This window comes from Macaca mulatta, chromosome 5 (assembly GCF_049350105.2).
Source record: "Macaca mulatta isolate MMU2019108-1 chromosome 5, T2T-MMU8v2.0, whole genome shotgun sequence".
NCBI classification, from domain to species: domain Eukaryota; kingdom Metazoa; phylum Chordata; class Mammalia; order Primates; family Cercopithecidae; genus Macaca; species Macaca mulatta.
In genome coordinates this window covers 108,876,407-108,897,563 of record NC_133410.1, presented here as the reverse complement: position 1 = coordinate 108,897,563, position 21,157 = coordinate 108,876,407, and the positions used below count along the sequence as shown (strand labels likewise).

Here is a 21,157-nt window from a genome sequence, read left to right as displayed (position 1 = left end):
AGCATTTAGTTGCTTCTTTCAAAGTACAAGCATCTCAAGTACATGTTGTATTTATTCACTGCTGGCTCCCCTATTAGATTAAGGATTCCTTAAGGACATCCTTAAGGATGACAGTCATTTCTGTATCACCAGTACTAACACAAAAAGTATAGAACTCGATACATGTGTCAAATAAATAAACACATAAATTTTACAAATCAATGAAAATATTGTTTCATATGATTTCACCTTCTTAAACTTTCCATGTTTCAATTTTTTTAAATTGACTTTTTTGCTGGTGCTTTTTTGGTGCTTACTTTGGATTAATACTAGAATCATTTTAAATTTTGCACCAAGTGACTACAAAGTTAGATGTCCATGTCAAAAGAAAATTTATTGACTTCATTATTAGAATATGAAGTGTTTTTGTTTTTTTGGTTTTTTTGTTTGTTTTTTTGCTTTAAAACTTTGCTTAAAATATCTAAGGATGCCAGGTATTAACTCTGAAAAAAATGTATAATTATTTATAAAACAGATCCCATAGAAGCAACTGAACAGCTGTGGAAAGATTTGGCACATTACTTTGCCAGCCTGAATTTAATGACCTACATGTGAAGGGCTACATATCCAATTACTAATCCTCCCTGAGCTACTCTTTGCCCTGATATGGAGGCAGCTGAAAAAAGATGCCCTACTAACAGATCAGAAGTGGATCCAGACTTTTTTGCTAGTGCTTAGTTAACAAAGATCTTTTAGGTTTGAGATGAGGAAGAAACAGAAGAGGCACTCACAACAGTGTTATAGCTGACATAGTGTTTCAAGTAAAATTTAAGGGCTTATGGCAAGACTGTAGTTTTGTAACTAAAGTCAAAGAAATTTCGGCTCTTTTAGAGAACCTCAAATTCTGGATTTAATTTTCTATTCATTGAAGCTTTTAAACATGTTCAAATACCTTCAAGCATCAAGGATAATTTACTTCAAAATTATTTCTATATGAGAAGCCAGTCTTCTATTCAAAGATGCAAACCTCATTCTTATCTTCAAATTCTGCAATAATCACCTATTAGAAGTAGAGGGGAAAAAACTAAATAGAAAACGACAATCTATGGGATTGTGTTTCATTTCTCTCTCAGTTGACATGGTCTATATATAGCAAAAAGATTATATAAGGTCAAGTATTATAAACAATGAAATGTCATCTGATGTTCTGCAAAACAGCATAGGAAAAATAGCTCAAGGAATGAATAAAGAGTAAAGTTATGACTGTTTTACTTCAGCCATAAAAAAGCCTTACAGATTCTAAATTTAAATGCATTTTATTGTGAATCTGACTCACTTTTCGAATTTAATTTTCTACTTGAGCTATGTAAAATCATGTGATATGGTAATTTGCTGTATAAATTAAAAATAATATAGGCAAGAGATGCGTTTCATTTTGAACACAGACAAATTACAAGCCTTTCTTCGTTATTTTGCGTTTTTAACGGTGGGACTATCTTAATTCCTCCATCCAATACTCACAAGAATATATGAATGAATAAATACATGTCTGCAGGTACACACTTACTTCTTGAACGTGAAAAAACAGACATCACTGTAACTACCTCTCGCTCCCAAAACCCTAACTCCACACCCCGCCCCGCATAAACCCCTCCCCTTTCTCCCATTGCGGGTTCTAAATTGGCGCAGTTCGATGACGTAAGACGCAGCCGCCGTAGCCTCCACTGTGTAACTACCGCCCCTGCCTCTGGGAATTGAAGTTTCTGTGGAAGGAAGCGTGAGCGGTAACCAGGCCAACCTAGAAAGGCTTTCTTTCTGAGATTTCACTTCCCTATCAACTCCTCATCTCGGTAAGTGTCCTGCACTGGCTGGCGCTCCCCCGCACTATGATATTATTTGGGCGCATAGGGGTGCGTGCCATGCAGCCCCCGACTACCAACAAGGGCTTCCGGGGTAGAGGGGAGCAGTGGTGTGGAAGTGGTCCTGCTGCGCTGTTGCCGAAGGAAATGACGTCATTGATAGGCGCCTCCCGCGGCCTACCCAGCTGCTTCCTGGTTCGCCAGCAGCAGCTTAATCCCGCCTCTGAAATGCGTTCGCTGGCTGGGAGCGTAGAAGGGAGAGTGGGCGAGGCTCCGCCCCTGTGGTTGTGCGCTCTTCGTCGGCGTGTGTTTTGGGGTTGCCATCGGCCCGTAGTATGTTAAAAGTGAGTTTGCAAAGAATGAGAGGGAAATCTGTACTCTAAAGGGCCGGAAAGCGTGTTACGACCCTGCCACTTCGTGGCCAGAGACCGTGGGCGTTACCTCTTTAAAGGTGCCTTACCTCATTTTTCCTGCGAAGGGCTGACGTGACTGAACCCTCTGAAATGTAGAAAGCCCGAGGGGAAATTGCTGCAGGTGCTGTGAGCTGAGGACGGTTTTAAAAAGATCGAAGTGTTACTTGATTTCACTGAACTACTTTAAATTTTGGGAATTTTTCTAGAGATATAAAGAGGATGGCGACACATTACTTGTCACTTTATGAATCTCCTCTGCCCCTTGCATTCCCAACCCTCTGCTCAAAAGGCTTGACAACTGAAGTGAACAAAGGGCTTTTCGCTGCTCCACGTTTAGCCAGCGTGTCTTTAAAAAGGGCATTCCTGACCAGGCGCGGTGACTCACGCCTGTAATCCCCGCACTTTGGGAGGGTAAGGCGTGTTGTAGATCACCTGAGGTCAGGAGTTCGGGACCAGCCTGACCAACATGGTGAAACCCCGTCTCTACTAAAAATACAAAATTAGCCGGGCGTGGTGGCGCATGCCAGTAATCCCGGCTAAGGAATCTGAGGCAGGAAAACTGCTTGAACCCGGAAGGCAGAGGTTGCAATGAGCCGAGATTTTGCCACTGCACTCCAGCCTGGGCGACCTAGCGAGACTGGGTCTCAAAAAAAAAAAAAAAGAAAAAAAAAAAAAAGGACATTCTTTTGCTATTGCTGTCAAGTCATTAATTCTAATCTGCATTATTCCCACATTCGTTGAGATTTTTCTGAAAGGGAGACTGTCATAAATTACGACGAATATTTATTTTATCCCAATCCATAAATTAATGCCGTTTTAAAAAACTTTTTTATTTCTTTTGGTGCTCATTGATTTAGGATGTATCCTCCTTGCCTTAAGCTGTGCTAAGATATGTAAATACAATGTAAGATAGTTTGTAAGCCCACCTGATAACCTATATCTGCAAATGAACCCTACAGATTTTTAAAATTTTATGCAAAAGTAAAATTTCACACACACACACACACACACACACACACACACACACACACACACACACACACATAGGAGGCGAAGTCTTGCTCTGTTGCCCTAGCTGGAGTGCAGTGATGCGATCTTGGCTCACTGAAACCTCTGCCTCCCAGGTTCAAGGGATTCTTCTGCCTCAGCCTCCCGAGTAGCTGGGATTAGACAGGCGTCCACCACCACGCTTGGCTAATTTTTGTATTTTTAGTAGAGACGAGATTTTGCCATGTTGGTTTCGAACTCCTGACCTCAGGTGATCCGCCCACCTCGACCTCCCAAAGTGTTGGGATTACACGCATGAGCCACTGCGCCCGACCTCACACAAATATTTTTATAGTTACTGTAAAATACATTCTTGAACATTTGTTGAACTTGGTTGAATGAATGAAAATGTACGATGAGCATCACTGCATGTGAGAAAGGAATGAACAACTGCCACAGAATTTTATAAATTATTGCCCAAACTAAAACGATTAGAAAGCAAGTATACCTAATAAAATGCTATGTTTTGCTTAACATTCAATCTGAACACGCTGGTACATAGTGCAGTGTAGATATACATTATACTTATTGTATAGTGTAGACAGTGCGAGTTGGTAGATATCTTTGTAAAGTATACTATAAGGAATAATTTATAAGATATCAAGCTGGCATCATTTTTGTTGCATTCCATTTGTCTCAGTGCACCTGGCTTGTTTAAAGCCTAAAAACTTCACTTAGTACAGTGTGTTTTCTTAATTAGGAATAGTTTTTAAAAAGATGATGGTGATGATGATGGTGATGATGAAGATGAGGATGTTGACCAGCTCATCACCTTTCCTTGTATTTGGGAGACTGAAACATTGCTGTACTATGACAGGTCAAATTAAATTTAACTGCAGACTTCTTGGATAGGAAAAGCAAATGCTCCCCCTGGTGTACATAAACTGTAAAACATTAATTGCTTTTTAAAAAGTCTTCACGTAAGCCAGGCCTGGTGATTTTTGTCTGTAATCCCAGCACTTCAGGAGGCCGAGGCGGGCGGATCACGAGGTCAGGAGTTCGAGACCAGCCTGACCAACGTGGTTAAACCCCCTTCTCTACTAAAAATACAAAAATTAGCCAGGCATGGTGGTGCGCGCCTGGAATCCCAGCTACGCAGAAGGCTGAGGCAGTGGAATCGCCTGAACCCGGGAGGCGGAAGTTGCAGTGAGCCGAGATCAGGCCACTGCACTCCAGGGTCAGGAGTTCGAGACCAGCCTGACCAACGTGGTGAAACCCCTTCTGTACTAAAAATACAAAAATTAGTCACGCATGGTGGCGCGCCCTTGGAATCCCAGCTAGTCAGAAGGCTGAGGCGGTGGAATCGCCTGAACCCGGGAGGCGGAAGTTGCAGTGAGCCGAGATAGGGCCACTGCACTCCAGCCTGGGCCACAGAGCGAGACTCTGTCTCAAAAAAAAAAAAAAAAAAAAAAAAAAATCTTCACATAGAAGTAATCAACATGTGCAGTTTTTGAATAAAATAGAGAACTGAAAATAATGCCACTGATAAACAGAAATGTGCTCTCTTGGAATATTATTATTTCATGAAGAGAGCAGTTTGTTTTCTGTGAATTTTAATTGTGCTTTTAAGTTTCCTCCACCCGGTATTGTTTTGGATACCTGCATTGCTGAATTTTATTTAATGTATTGTGTATTGAAAGAAAGGAAAATAAAAGTGATCCAGGGAATCAAAATATATATTTAAAAAATTTTTTTCCATGTAGTCTTTTTAGGCTTATTCAGTTTCCCTACCTCCAGTTTCTTAAATTGAGTGCTTACCTTACTTTCTAGCTTAAAAAAAAAAAAAAAAAAAGTGCATTCAAGGCTATATGTTTATCTCTAATTACCTTGTTTTCCTTTATCTCTCTCATTCTGTTATCCAAGTCTTTACTGCTCCTCCATATTGTTTTTCTGTTCGATTTTTGTCTGCATCCTGAGTCAGATTGTCAGGATGTCTTCTAAGTCATCAGTTACTTCTTGGGACTCCAGGTAATCTGGAGTTTGTCTCTTCTATTGAAGTTTTTATGTCTTCATTTCCTAGTTTTCAAATTGTTCTTTTTCTCAGATTCTTGTTTTACCTTTTAGTAAAGCCTGCTTTTATACCACAATTTTCTGTTTTGTTATTATAGTTATTATTCCCTTATGACCTCTCTGAAATGTTTCAGCCAAATTTATTTTAAAGTCATTTTCAGATTGCCCTATTTTTAATTTGTATCAAGTGAATTTGTTTCCTGGTTATTGATTTCAGTTTTAAAAATCAGTTCTGTCTTTTCTTAGTCTCCCTCATTCTACAGCATTAAAGAAGACTATAGAAAAGATGCTTTTCATCTCTTTTTAAGATTTTTTGTTTTATTAAAAACATTTTCATTACATAACTTTAGAAAATATAGAAAACCATGGGTAAGAATTAAACTTGTGTGTGTGTATACCTTTTTTAAAAAGTTGGTCGTAACGTATATATTGTTTTATTTGGTTTTATTTAACGTATAACCGTTTCCCCTTACTAAATAATTTTGGATATATACGTTTTACTGGCTGCTTAGTATTCCTTGCCCATGTTATAGATTAACCATAATTGTTTAGTTTCCTTTCACTGACATTCAGGAGGTTTCTAACTTTTCACTGTTTTTTAACACTGCATTCATTGCATGTACTCTTGTGCACATTTTTGTGTGCATGTCTGATTTATTTACAGAAATTTAAGGAAATAAATTACTGGGTCAAAGGGTGTCTAAATAGAGATTTTAAAGCTCTTAAAACATGTATGTCTTGCCTTCTGGAAAAATTGTACCATGACCACTAATAGTATATGAAACACCCCATTTCTTTAGACCTTTGCTAGCATTGCTGATGAATGATATTTAATTTATATTAAATGGTATTTAAATGATAGTTACCAATAAATGACATTTATTTGTCTAAAGTTTTATTTCTATTTATTGTATGGTTTAACTTTAATCATATTGATTGAGTTTTTTAACTTTTTTGTGCTTGTAAATTATCTGTTCATGTCAAAAGTTGTTTTTCAGAGGCACCAAATAATGTCATCTGAAATGTTGCCAGCATTTATTGAAACTTCTAATGTTGACAAAAAGCAAGGCATAAATGAACATCAAGAGGAAAGCCAGAAGCCAAGATTAGGTGAAGGGTGTGAACCAGTATCTAAGCGACAAATGAAAAAACTAATAAAACAGAAACAATGGGAAGAGCAACGGGAACTCCGCAAGTATGTGTTTCAAATGTATATGCTCTCTTCCTATTTAGAAATATGGAATGTTAGACCTTGCATAGCCCTTTGGCATATTTTTGTTACTTAAAATTCATTTACTAGTTTTAGACAAAAGCGGAAAGAAAAACGCAAGAGAAAAAAATTGAAGCTAAAAATGTATATTGTTAGCTAACACTGTCAACTGGCTGTTAAGACTATTTTTTAACATTATTATTGGGGTATCTTTTAGCACTGTTGATGATCTTGCACTCAACACTTTTTCTCATGCAGAACCTTATTATGAGTAGCAGCACAATTTTTGAAACAACTGACTTAGATAAGGGATGTAATTAGTGTCCATGTGCTAGTTATGGAATAAAAACAGCCAACTCAGAAAGATCAAGTTTTGGCCTAACATTGATTTTGCCACAAGAACCATTGCAGGTTTTGGTGAAAGCAATTAGTCTAAATTTGTTACTATGATAAATGCCAAAGTTTGTGGAGAGAAAATAAACTATAGTTGGTATAAATTGGAGCAAAAGTATGTAATTTTTTTAATGAACAATTTTATTTTGCTTTTTTCTATACCTTATAAATGTGGCTTAAAAATCATCTAGGTGAATTATGAAAGTAAAATTCAATACAACTCAAACTCAGTATTTAGAGGGTTTTCTTAGGGATAATATGATACTAATAACAAATGAAGCTCTTCAGGTAGTATAGTTAGGATTTAGACAGAAAGCTTTAGATCATTTTTGGAAGCTCATTTCCTTCCTATCTGAAGCTTTTAGATGTACTATATAAAACTGCTAATACTTGACCATTTTTGAATGGTCACAGAAGTGACAATTTCATATGGCTTAACTTGATGGTTTTTAGAAGTAATTGTTTATATAGAAGAGTTGTGAATAACTGAATACACAATAACAAAATGTTATTTCAATTACTAATTTTAGACAAAAGCGGAAAGAAAAACGCAAGAGGAAAAAATTGGAGCGACAATGTCAAATGGAATCAAACTCAGATGGAAATGACAGAAAACGTGTTCGAAGAGATGTTGTTCATAGCACCCTTCGCCTTATTATTGACTGTAGTTTTGATGACTTGATGGTATTAAAGGTATCATGAATCATTGTCAGAAAAATCTTGTATATGAATTAGATCAAATCATTTTTGTTTTAATATGTAATATCCCTTTTATATAAATTTGTGTATTGAAATGAATCTTAAGTTTTTCAAAATTTATTTCCCCTAAGTTAAATTAGCTAGCAAATTGCATTGATATAATAAATATGTATATTTATATGTGTGTGTGTCAGTATGTGTGCAGACAGGAAAGAGAGACAAACACACACACTTCACAATCTAGATGACAGAACTAAATTAACCACTTATTAATCATAAAGATCTACGGGGTTTTACCAGTGTTGTTGGTAAAACATGAAAATAGTAATATGGCTCTGAAAGTCTTTTGTTGTTGTTGTCTCTTAAGACAGTAACTGTTTTCATGAACTAGCATTTTAAATAAATACAAAATATGTAATAATGGGTCACTTACAGAGCATTAACTTACAGTAATTTTGTTAATGTAAGGAAATCAAATAACATTTATCAGAATGCATTTGTATTTAAGAAGAAAAATTGTATGTATATAGTCATCCCTTCTGCCTATTCCATTCCTTTAAGATTGTGGAATGGCCATAGACAATTTTAATAACTTTGCTTTAAAAATTGACTCTGTAATAGGACATTAAGAAACTTCATAAGCAGATTCAACGATGTTACGCAGAAAACCGACGGGCACTGCATCCTGTGCAGGTATGTCTGAAGATTTTAAAGCAGACTCTAGTTTTCTTTTATATCTTTTGTGGCAAAAGACATAGATAATTCCTATAGTCTTTGCAGGAGTCTTACAGATAATCTTTTTTAATGCCTATTTGAAAAATGTTTTCTTTTTTGACAAAAATAAAGCAAAATATTTTAAACATCTTTTAATATGTTATCTTAGACACACTGTTTCCAGTAATCATCAGTCTTACACAAATTGGCCTTTTCCTTGCCTGTAGTTGAATATCTTCTTTATGGGACGTACATATATTTTTATACCAGTTTCTCAGTTTACAATTACTTCCAATGTGGGAGAAAGATTGGATGGAGAGGCAGAAGCTGTGGCTGCCACCGCTTGATATATGCTGTGGTATCTGTTGTATAGGTTTTGTCTACTTAAAGGTTTTTAGTTTTCTTTTGGGTCACTGAGAGTTTTGTCAAGTCTTTTTTAAGCTGAGATGAGGGAGTGATTTGGGAGACTATTTGGCTACTGTTAAGAATAACATCTTTCTGTTGGAATTCTAGGTGACCTAAAAATTAATACTGGCTCACTGATGTTAAGAACCAGGAACTGTTAATATATTTTGGTTAGATATTTTGTTTTTACCAAGTAATAGTAATTTTAAATTTTTGTATTTTGTACTTTTTGTTTTATAGTTTCATATCACACTTCTCTGATAGTCCTTTTATCCCCATTTTTATCTGTAGTAGACCCCTTCTCACCTATGATTCAAACTTAAATAGGTATCAGGGTTTAGAATCAAAGAAAAATTATGAAGACTTTGTATTGTTTAAAAAAAAAAGAGGACTGGGAACTTGACATGGAAGCAGGGAATTTGCAGACAAGTGATGATTAAGGTATAGCCATGTTATAACTACTTGGAATGAAAATGTAAATGGGATACCCCAGCTACTGGGTTATGAAGCATGCACACGAAACATACCATTTCTGCCCCAGTTTATTGTATGTTCAAAGCATGTCACAAATTTTTTTTTCTAGATAAATGAGAATAAATATATTTTGTGTTTCATTGATCATCAGATGAGTAGATGAGAGAAATAAAACATTAGACTTAAATGGTCATATGTTCTCTCTTTCTATACCTACAAATCTTTTATCAGTTTTACTTGACAAGCCATGGAGGCCAGCTGAAAAAGAACATGGATGAAAATGACAAAGGATGGGTCAACTGGAAGGTAATTAAAACAGATGAACTCTCACATAATTCCAAGTATTTTTATGTTTCTAAAGGTCTACATTTCGTACCTAAACTCTATATAATGCTACTTAATACAACAATCTCCAGATGCAATCTCTGAACCTAAGTCTAAGATTACAAATCAGAGATGCTGAAGAAGGGAGTGAGATATCTGGTAGCTTGTATTTGTTCTCATTAAATCTTACCTATTTTATGGTCAACTTTTAAAACATATTTTTAAAAAGAAATAATTTTAAGGGCCTTTATATAATTTCTCCCTGGCATACTAGCTATACATTATATGTTACCTATAAAAATGAAGTCACTCTAAATTTTGGAAGTGTGCCTGCATTCTGTTTCTTCTTACCCTGTGCTGGCCACTAACTGCATGTGGCTATTAACTTGAAATATGACAGTCTGAATTGTGAATTGAGATGTGCTATGAATGTGAAATACATACAGGATTTCAAAGACTCGGTACCACAGAAGAGAGAGGAAGAATGTGAATATCTCCTAGATAATTTTTGAAATATTTATTATATGTTCAAATGATAAAATTTTGGGTATACTGTGTTAATAAAATAAATTGTTAAAATTAATTTCACCTATTTTCATTTTTAAAAATGCGGATACTAGAATATTTAAAATTGCATATGTGGCCTCACAATTTTTTCTATTGGACCAAATTGTTCTCAGTCATTGGTAAAGGTGACTAAATAGATTGGCTTTGGTACCAGTCCCTGAGGAACTTGATCCTATTTAGAGAAGTACTGGGTTATCCCTATACCTTTTTTCTTTCTCAAAGTCAGTTCTCTCAGTGACACATTTTCCCTTTCACACTCACTAATTGCATAACGAAGGCATTTATTTTATTAATAGCCTATGATATGAAACATTTTCAAAGGCTTTTAAGTTTTTAAGTACAATATATTTATCAAATCCTACATTTGTACCTGGTTTTCCAAGAAGTAATGTAATAAATTAAAAGAGGCATGTTTTTAGTTATTTTGCAACTTATTAAATTTATCATTTATACCATCAGCTTTCCAGAGAGACTTGAGATTAATTGTTCTGTAATCAGGTTCTTCTTGGGGCCTTTATTAAATTTATAATATAACATTTTCCAGAAAAGTGGCTATTTATTAATTATACATTTTAGGAGAGAGTTCTTTTGCTTCATTCTTGGTTTCATTAAAAATTATGGATAAATGTCATCTGAGCCTGGTGATACATCTTTTATGCAATCAATGTGGCTTACAAAATCATGACTGCCAGCTGTTGTTCAATTTTGTACCTGTGACCTGACAATTCTGGTGAAGAAGTTTTCAAATGTGTGTCTCTTTGTAGAAACAGATACATGGATTTTGAGACGTAGTCTCTTGTACTGTCACCCAGGCTGGAGTGCAATGGCACGATCTCGGCTCACTGTAACCTCTGCCTCCCGGATTCAAACAATTCCCCATCCTCAGCCTCCTGAGTAGCTGGGATTACAGGCACCTGTCACCATGCCCAGCTAATTTTTATATTTTTAGTAGAGACGGAGTTTCACCATGTTGACCAGGCTGGTCTCGAACTCCTGACCTTGTGATCCACCTACCTCAGCCTTCCAAAGTGCTGGGATTACAGGCATGAGCCACTACTCCTGGCCAGCTATTTCCCTTTCATGATTCATATAGATGGAGAGGAAGTAATTGGAGAAGGCATTCTTTGGTCCTAGAACAATGTAAGCAAATATGTGGCAGTAAAAATGCATTTGTTTTGTTGGAACCGGAAATAAAGCTGGCAAAGTAGATTAGTGCTATATTCAGGAAAGAGTTTCTAAATTAAGGAGTTTAGATTTTATCCCACAGAAAAAGATAAAACGTTAAAAGTAGTGTTTTTAGAGCCTGCTATCAGTGTGTGGAAGTAGATTGGAGGGATTTAAGGCCAACAATGGGGAAACAAAATTAAGAGGCTATTTAAATGATCAAAATGTGAGATTATAAGAAATTGATGTAGTAAATTCAAAATAATGCATTGTAATTATATTCTTTCAAACTTTGTTTCATATGTTTTTGACTGGATTTGTTTTGGGAAAATAGAATAATCATTTTTAGCCAACTTTCATAAGGTCCTATTAATTAGTAATCTCTTTCCCCATTGTCTTAAAGGATATCCATATCAAACCAGAGCACTATAGTGAACTCATAAAAAAAGAAGACCTGATTTATCTTACATCAGATTCACCTAATATACTGAAGGAATTAGATGAATCAAAGGCCTATGTGATTGGAGGATTAGTAGATCACAACCATCACAAGGTACTATTAAATTTTTATTTTTGCTTTTGCTTGTACTTAAAATTGATACATCACCATTTCCTGAAAGTAACAATAGTACTAACAATAGCTGATGTTTATTGAGTGCCTACTATACGTCAGTCACTTTTTGAGCTAAACAAAGTATTTCACATATATTAGCTTGCTTAATCTTCACTACAACCCAGTGAGATTAGTGCTATTATTATCTCCATTCCACAGGTAAGGAATTCACAGCACAGAGAAATTAAGTCTAAAATCAACAGTAGTAGATGACAGAGCAGCTATTTGAAACCAGGCTGATTGCTCTGGAGTCCATCCACATGCTTAAATGCTATGCTTTATTGATAGAAGAATCTGCTGCTAATCAGTTGCTAAGCCATTAGAACTTAACTAGTTTTTAAATATGTTATTTTCATGGGATGTTTTTTCTGTTCTCTTTCATTTGTACTTTTCTCTCTTCCCATCCATACCTTTATTTGGATGAAAAATTACAGAAAACCACTTTCTAAAAGAAAATGTCATTTTGTACTTCGCCAGTTACATTGCAGCATGCAAAATTCTTCATATCTGCTTGTCCAGTATGTTAGCTTTGTGGCTGTTGAGCACTTGAAATGTGTGCAGTATGACTGAAGAACTGAATTTTTAAAATTGTAATTAATTTAAATTTAAGTAGTCACACATGGCTACCAATTGGACAGTTGCAGCTCTATTGCATCATAAGGAATTTTATCAGAATGATCTTTAGCCTTTTTATTTTTTTCTTTGTGGAAAAATTCTATTTTGTTATTTATATAGAACCACATTTTTTCTCATGTTTATGTTTCTCTGAACTAAAACAATTTTGTTTTCAAAAGCACCTGCTTCAATCTATTATTATTTGCGCCCCCCAAGTATACAAACCATCAGTTGAGAAATTGAGCTTTTCTTTCTCCTGTACTCTGTTTTTTGACCATTTCAGTTCTGGTTAGACATAGGCTTCAAAGATTTTAATTTTGAGAAGAGATGAAATTCATATTCTGTATTTTTTTAATTGACAGGGAAAAATAAAACTTATAGTCAGTTATTTAAAATTTCTCAATTCAAGTTTTCATTTAACTTGTCTTTGCCATTTGTGCAAAGTAGTGTTATTGGAAATTTAATTTTTTTTTTTACATTTATGGGAATAATGATGGTGATTCTATAGGAATTCAGTTTAAGTATAGTCGTATATTGCTTAACAATGGGAATATGTTCTGAGAATTACATCATTAAGCGATATCAATATTATAGAGTGTACTTACAGACGGTACTTACTAGACGGTATAGCCTACTACACATAGGCTGTATGGCATAGCCTATTGCTCCTAGACTACAAATCTATACAGAATGTTACTGTACTGAATAGTGTAGACAACTGTAACATAATGGTCTTTGTGTTTCTAAACATATTTAAACATAGATGATATAAAAGATTTTAAAAATACAGGTTATACGTGGTATACATGTGTAGAGCACTTACCATGAGCGCTGCTTACACAACTACACGTTGCTCTAGGTGAGTCAGTAAGTGAGTGGCAAATAAATGTGAAGACCTGGATATTACTGTACACTACTGTAGACTTTATAAATACTGTACACTTACTCTACACTAAATTTATTTAAAAATTTTTCTTCAATAATGAATTAACCTTAGCTTACTGTAACATTTTTACTTTATAAACTTAATTTTTTAAACTTTTGGACTCTTTTGTAATAACATTTAGCTTAAAGCATAAACACATTATACAGCTGTACAAAAATATTTTCTTCATATATCCGTATTCCATAGGCCTTATTCTATTCTTAATTTTTTAACTTTTTAAAATTTAAAAAAAAAAAATCCTCTTTATTTTTTAACTTTCTAAACTTTTTTGTTAAAAACTAAGACACAAACACACACATTAGCCTAGGCCTACATAGAGTCAGGATCATCAAAATCACTGTCTTCTACTTCTACATCTTGGACCACTGGAAGGTCTTTAGGGGTAATGACATGCATGGAGCTGTGATAACAGTGCCTTCTTCTGGAATGCCTCCTGAAGGACCTGCCTGAGGCTGTTTTATATGTAATTATTTTTTTTTTAGGAGTAGGAGGAGTACACTCTAACGATAAAAAGTATAGTAAATACGTAACAGGTAATTATTTATTATCATTGTCAGGTATTATGTACTGTACATAATTGTATGTGCTATACTTTTATGTGACTAGCAGAAGGTTTGTTTCTGCCAGCATGAGCACAAACACTTGAGTCATGCATTACAGTGTGATGTTCCAACAGCTCCAAAGTCACTAGGTGACAGGAATGTTTTAGCTCCATTATAATCTCATGGGACTACCACTGTAAATGAAATCTGTCGTTGCCTGAGACTTTGTTATGCAGTGCAGGACTGTATTTTAAACTGAGATAAAGGCAGGGTAGAATGGGGAAAAGTTATTTGAGTCAGGAGATATGTGAGCCAGATTTTTCTTGTGGTTCTGCTGCTGAGGAGCTTTTTAACTGGGCAGGAAGCATGCCTTTGGTTTCCTCATTTGTAACTTGAGGAGCTTAAAACAAATACTCTGCACATTGACTATACTTATTTTCAAGAGAATGTTTCCAAATGAGCAGTAAAACACACACATACCCCCCATTCAGGTAGTCTCTGAACTATAAATCTTATCTAAAAATTATTTATACTATTACAGAAACTTTAAATAATTTAATGTTCTTGTCGAAGTCATCGTGTCTTTGTTTTAGGGACTCACATATAAACAAGCATCAGATTATGGAATCAATCATGCACAGCTCCCGCTTGGAAATTTTGTGAAGATGAATAGTCGAAAAGTTTTGGCAGTTAATCATGGTAAGCTATAAGGTATAAACTGAAAATACAACTGAGCGAACATTGTGAGAAAGAATATTGCATTTAGTATTTGAATAGGTAGAAAGTATTACACTTTCCTGGAGACAAAATTGTAAAACGTAATCATTTATAATTTGTTTAAGTAACAGAATGCATATTAGAAAATTTTGAAAATGTACGAAAGTGTTAAAAAATTAGCTATGTCTTACTGCACAGAAATACTTGGTATTAACTTTTTGGTGTTGACTTCTAGTTCTTTTCCTATGTATATATAATATTATTTATTACATAATTGGATTTTTAGTATATTACGTACAATGTTATAAATCTGGGATATTTTCTCTCCTTTATGACTTTATTTTTTCATGTCATTGAATGATTGTTAATGGTAGCCAGGCACAGTGGCTCACGCCTGTAATCTTAATCCTAGCACTTTGGGAGACCGAGGCAGGCAGATCGCTTAAGCCCAGGAGTTCGAAAACAGCCTGGGCAACGTGAGGAAACTTCATCTCTACAAAAAATACAAAAATTAGCTGGGCGTGATGGTGGGTACTTGTAGTCCTAGCTATTCAGGAGGACAACATGGGAGGATCACCTGAGCTCAGGAGGTGGAGGCTGCAGTGAGCCATGGTTGTGCCACTGCACTCCAATTTGGGTGACAGAGTGAGACCTTGTCTCAAATAAATTAATTAATTTAAAAACTTGTTGTTAATAGCTATGTAATAGTCCATCATTTGAATATACAATAATTTAACCATTCTGCTATGGTTGAATTGTGTTTTTTTCTTTGGGCTGTTGCAAATATCATATCCATTCTTGTACCTGTCTTTGCCTTGACTTTGCTTTAAAAAAAATTTTAAGCCGAGTTTTTAGTCAATACACAACTGCTTATTAAACTTCTTATACACTAAATACTTTCTATATAGCAGGTTCTAGGGAGTTATAAAAATGAAATTATTGATTCAACAAATGAATTGACTCTAAAACCTTTGATATATAGTGGAAATTACTTTTTCCACAAAGTAATTCAGGTTTGCCCTTCAGCAGTATGCTGATGTGAGTAGCCTGGAGACAATATTGATACTGTTTACTACAACCAATGGGAAAAGAAAAACAAAATAAAAAAAGCAGACAAGGAGCTCCTAGCATGAGTGGCTCTTTACAGGAAACATGAAGAAAGTTAAATGAATGCTAACTAGGTTGTTAGCATGTAAAGGATAAAGATGTGAAGGGGCTAAAAAAGAGTAGGAGATAAACTGAAAAGGTCTTTATTGATTATAATTGACATGGGATACTGGTAAAGTATCTGAGTGCTTAAGAACTGAACTGAGAAAAAGCTAGATAAGAGGTAACAGGCTTGAGTACCTTGGGGCAAATTGGGCTTGACAGACAATAGAAAGAAGAGATAAGAACAAAGTAGTTATTAGGAAAAACTAGCACTCTTAACACAAAGACAATGTATTTTAAAAGACATTGTGCAGCATTGTGATGAACTTGGCTAAGAAATGTATGGAGTTTGTCTTTATTGCAGTGTTTGAGATTATTCTGGAATACCTGGAAACAAGAGACTGGCAAGAAGCATTTTTTACTATCTTGCCCCAGCGGAAAGGAGCTGTTCCCACAGACAAAACCTGTGAAAGTGCTTCTTATGACCCTCAGTCTGTCAGGATGGAGGAGTGTGGATCGGACAGTGATTCCAGTGAGGAGGAAGATAGCAGAAATGAACTAGATTCACCACGTGAAGAAAAGCAGGACAAGGAAAATCACACTGAATCTATAGGGAACTCTCTGCCACACTAATGTTACCTGGTTTCCTTTTAGTTTAAGGAAAAATTAGGAGAAAGCGAGGTGCTGTATAGAATATTGAAATTGGAAGAACATTTTATTTTCTGTTATTTCTGTTGTGAATTTTAAAAACTTTTTTTTGGACCTAAATAATAATAAAAAAGCCCTTTAAACTTTGTAAGAAAATATTTTTGATTTAGAATAAGAAGATTTAAATGTGTATTTTTTTTGTTTCTTTTTAAAGCCTCAAATAGTGGTTTCTAGATAATTTTACTTTATTAATATATTTTCATATTCTTTAGAATGTGCCTTCTGACCTTTCAGTTTTTTAATTTTATAGTCACATCAACATCTTTATGATCTATTGCCTACGTATCTGTGAGGGCACATATTCATAAATATACTGTCAATCTATGAGAATGTTGTATATGGTAGGTTACCCTCTCTTTGTAGCTTTTGTGTTTAACTTAGTTACTTGAAAGAAATTTAGTAATTTTAGGAAGAAGTATCAGTTTGATAGACTTAGTTCATTTCTTTTGGACTATGGAGCGCATATCTGTTCCTTCTTTGTGGTGCCTTTTTATGGTTCTGAAGTAATTACTGAAGAGTTGAGAATCTCTTTAATGCATTTTCTTAATTCTTACAATGGTGATAAGTTACTTCAATTATAAAATTGAATTTTGCAGACTAAATTATTTTGTAAGGCTGTTGCTGTTGAAAGATCAATTTTGTCTTTACCTGCATTTAAAATGGAACAGTTTTTAGCAGCTGTGGGTTTTTTTTCCATATATATTTTTAATTTGTTGGCTCTTAAAATGAATAAAGTTTATATGTGCTTCTGCCTCCTCTCCTATAAGAATATGCATACTAATGTATGTTTCTATAAATCAAATACACATGTGAAAATATGCATGTAAATATATATTTACATCTGTCCTCATCATGTATGGTTCTTAGTTATTAGTTGTTGATAACATGATTGATTTGCCATATATCTGTATTACTTGAATAATACTGAAATACTTTATTATTCTGTAATACTGAATACTTATTTTATTACTTGAATGGTTGTGTTGAACACCCTAAGAACAATTTGAATTTTATTAAGTACAAAAATCCTTAACTAAACATTTTTATGGGAATGTTGGCAAGAAATAATAGTGTAAAAGGGAGCTGTTTTAGTTTCCTATCAGTAATTGTATATGCAGTTAAATGTTTAAGGTAAAATGGTCTCTGTCACAGCTAAAAGATTTCAGTAGCCTTCATTGAGTTTGGGTAAAATGAGTTGCTATTCTTTTGTCTTCTTCTTAATATATAAAAGTTGTATTTTAAAAATGTGTAATATACTGTATATGTTACTAACATATATACACAGAAAGTTTATTGGATTTAGTACTGATATTTACTGTCTATTTTTGTTACTTTGTTCTTAGTAATCTATTATAGTTACTATTTTAAGGTGAGGTCTATAGGCAAGATATGTAAGTAAAGACAAGCCCTACAATTTTAAAATAACAAAGCTTATGTCTTAAGTTGTATTTTTTCAAAGGTTCATGTTTTTCTGAGTAAAAAAAAATGTGGTTTATTAGCATGAAATATTATGCCTTTTACTTAAATTATGTAATGTAAAATAGGGCACTGTTTAATTATGAAAGGTGGGGGAAAATCATTCCAAATAAAAGTTTAATTTTTATTAATTATAAAAAACCCTGTATTAGTTTCCTAGATGTGCTGTAACAAATTACCACAAAGTGGGTGGCTTTAAACAACAGAAATTTATTGTCTTAACAGTTCCAGAAACTAAATGTCTAGACTCACAATGTCCCAGTGCCATGCTTCCTCCGTAGGCCCTAGGAAAGAATACTTCCTAACCTCTTCCTGGCTTTTGGTGGTTGTCACAGCAACCCCTGCTGCTCCTTAGCCTACAGTGGCTTGACTCCAATCTCAGTTTTTGTTGTCAAGTGGTCTTCTACCCTGTCTTCTATGTTTGTATCCGTGTCCTAACTCTTTTTCTAGGGAGAACAGCATTGGATTAGAGTTCACCATGATCCAATATGACCTCATCTTGACTACATCTGCAAAGATACTGTCTCCAAATAAGGTCACATTTACAGGGTGCCATGTGTTAGGATTTGACATATCTTTTGGGGGACACAATTCTACCCACTACAGGCCCATATCTTATCTAGGATATTGGTGGCAAGAAGGCGAAAAGAAGGCAAAGATTACTACCTCTTTTGATATAACTAGTTTCTGAGGTATTTAAAATTTTGGTTTTAAAAATACTAAGCTTTTTGCTCATTTTAATATATCCTTTTCTCTCAACATTGTTTTGGTTTATTTAGGTTATTTGTTAAAACTTAAGTAAATATTAAAGTTACTTGTGTTAGAACATAATAAAGGGAGAGAATTAAACTACCTAAATAAATGCATCAAAAAATATGTCTGTGGGAATATAGAATTTCCTCACATTTAATTTCTTTAATGACCTACGGTCATCATAAAGCAAGCTCATTCTTAAGAGAAGAACCATGCTTCATTCTGATTCTCCAGAGATTGGTGCTGTTGACATTATAGCATTTGAAAATGCTCAGAATGGAAAAACCAAAAACGAGAAAAGAAAGTAATTCTACTGAATAAACATCTTTTGGGAGGTGAATGAACAATGATGAAATCCACCAGTGACTGGCAATTATAAAGCAAAGGGACATACTATTTCACTTTATAGACAGAAAAGGTCACAGAAATGATGTAGATAAAAGGCAAGAATTGTCTATAGAGCCCTGAGAAAGTATACAGACAACAGGTGTAAAATGAGATAAAGAAAAAAAGAAAAGAGAATGGCAGGGATTCAAATTAAGGGCAGTAAAGGCATATAGTAGTCATTAAACTTTGATTTCAGTTAGCATGCAGGTATTTATCTCTGTTTCCCTGTCTCATTACCAGACAAATACAGTAGTCATCTAATAAATGTGAAGAAGAGAAGCAGTGACAGAATCAAAAGGTGGTACATGGACAGAATCAGTGGAAACAGTAGGGAATTGGACTAAGCATAAATCTTGCCACTGCCACTGTTGTGAGACTTTGAATGAGTTATTCAACCTTTGCTAGGTCTCAGTGTTTTTATATGTAAAATGGAAATATTACTCCATTTACTCTCTCTCTTAGGGCTTGAGCAAACAGTTGTAAAGCAGTAGCTAACAATTCTATTGGCTTTCTCATTTCTTGCCTCATTTCCCTTGTTTCTCAGTCTTTTTGACATTGCCTGCCCTAAAATGGTAATAACATATAGGCTTTTGTTTCAGGCTACACTTTCTGAGGAACCCAGGCTTAGATAAGATTTTTAAAGTGTAAACTTTCTAAGTTACCAAATGAACACTCACTAAACAAAACAAGGAAATTACAGATAATTTAGTGAAACATTTATAAAAGCAACAAAAACAATGCTAACATAAAACACAATCACACGACAAAATCTATATGTCCTATCAGCAAATTTAAATGATCCAAAAATCTCCCAGATTGGATTTAAAAAAGAAATACATGCTGTATTTAAAGCTACTCAGCAATATTGAAAATAAAAAATAGAAAAAGACATACCAGGCTATAAAATGAAGTCAGAAGTCACAATCTTAACATTGGATAAGGTCCAACACATTACAAATAAAGAAAAGGAGAAGGGCATGTTACAATTGTCAAGAATGCAGTCCTTAATAAAGATCTAACCATTATGAATATCTGTGTATCAGGTAACACAGTATTTGAAGTCATTGAGAGCCTTTGGGAATTAAATGAAACAATACATCAGTATAAGGAGTTTTTAACTCATATTTCTCAACCTATGACAATGTAAGTAGACAAAAGATCAATATGTAGAAAATGTACATGCTATAATTAATACAGATAGTAATATCAAATTTTGTAGGCTGAAAAAACAATAATACAACTCATATTCATAAAAGTAACTATATTAGACCACAAGGAAAATTTTCCAAAAGTAACAATATAGGCAACTTCTCTGATAACAATACATTAAACTGGAAAATAAACTTGGTAAGATGGGATGAAAGCCTCACTTTTAAAATTTTTTTCTCAAGAACTTATATAAAAGAGGAAACTAAATCTGAAATTATGTAATATTTTGAAAATAGAGATAATAAAAACACTACATATCAGATCTATAGATCTAGCTAAAGTTGTGATTAGAGGAAAATTCATCACTTTAAAATTTTATGCTAATAAATGAGAATGACTGAATATAAACATATTAAGAAGATTTGACTTAAGGCATTAGAACAATAATGAACCTAAAGAAATAAAAAGAAAAAATGGAACTTAATAAAAACTGAAAAGAGATACAAAATAGAAATAGGAAAATTATTGGACATATGAATAAATCCAAGATCCGTTGTGTTTTGAAAACTAGCAAAATGTGAAAGTAATTAGCTAACTGGATCAAGAAAAAAATTACAGATACATAAAAATGAGATTGTAGAATAAACAAATTTAGATGAATTATGAGGTAAAACTCAATTCTATGAAAATAAACTTGGAAACCTGGATGAAATGGATAATTTTCTGGGAAAACATGAAGTTCCCAAATTGATCCTCCTCTCCAAAAATACAGAAAATATAAATAGACCAGTTACCACAGAAGAAATAAAATTGTCAAAAAGCTACGACCCCCCAAAACACAAAA

At 34.2% G+C, this 21,157-nt stretch overlaps 1 protein-coding gene and 1 non-coding gene across 3 annotated transcripts; both read left to right on the top strand.

Annotated features, from left to right (window-relative positions):
• The first annotated feature begins 1,702 nt into the window (after window positions 1-1,702).
• On the top strand, window positions 1,703-18,165 carry TRMT10A (tRNA methyltransferase 10A). Of its 2 annotated transcripts, none has more exons than XM_015138874.3 (8): window positions 1,703-1,829; window positions 6,296-6,503; window positions 7,442-7,604; window positions 8,232-8,303; window positions 9,435-9,509; window positions 11,662-11,811; window positions 14,568-14,673; window positions 16,205-18,165. In XM_015138874.3, exons 2-8 carry the CDS (start codon window positions 6,319-6,321, stop codon window positions 16,471-16,473), a joined length of 1,020 nt encoding a protein of 339 aa, XP_014994360.2. In that variant the 5' UTR covers window positions 1,703-1,829; window positions 6,296-6,318; the 3' UTR covers window positions 16,474-18,165. The 2 variants fall into 2 exon arrangements, with proteins under 2 accessions (XP_014994360.2, XP_077858149.1); XM_078002023.1 differs by lacking the exon at window positions 1,703-1,829 and adding an exon at window positions 2,045-2,182.
• MIR7190 (microRNA mir-7190) lies at window positions 2,074-2,145 on the top strand. Its single transcript, NR_128376.1, has one exon. It is a non-coding gene; the product is annotated as a microRNA mir-7190 (primary transcript).
• Window positions 18,166-21,157: the final 2,992 nt, after the last annotated feature.

Excerpts from the sequence above, each read along its gene's own strand:
- TRMT10A (XM_015138874.3), top strand. The coding sequence starts at position 6,319 with ATGTCATCTGAAATGTTGCCAGCATTTATTGAAACTTCTAATGTTGAC. Across the intron at positions 8,304-9,434 it reads GGGCACTGCATCCTGTGCAG|TTTTACTTGACAAGCCATGG; the intron begins GTATGTCTGAAG and ends ATCTTTTATCAG. Across the intron at positions 9,510-11,661 it reads AAGGATGGGTCAACTGGAAG|GATATCCATATCAAACCAGA; the intron begins GTAATTAAAACA and ends ATTGTCTTAAAG.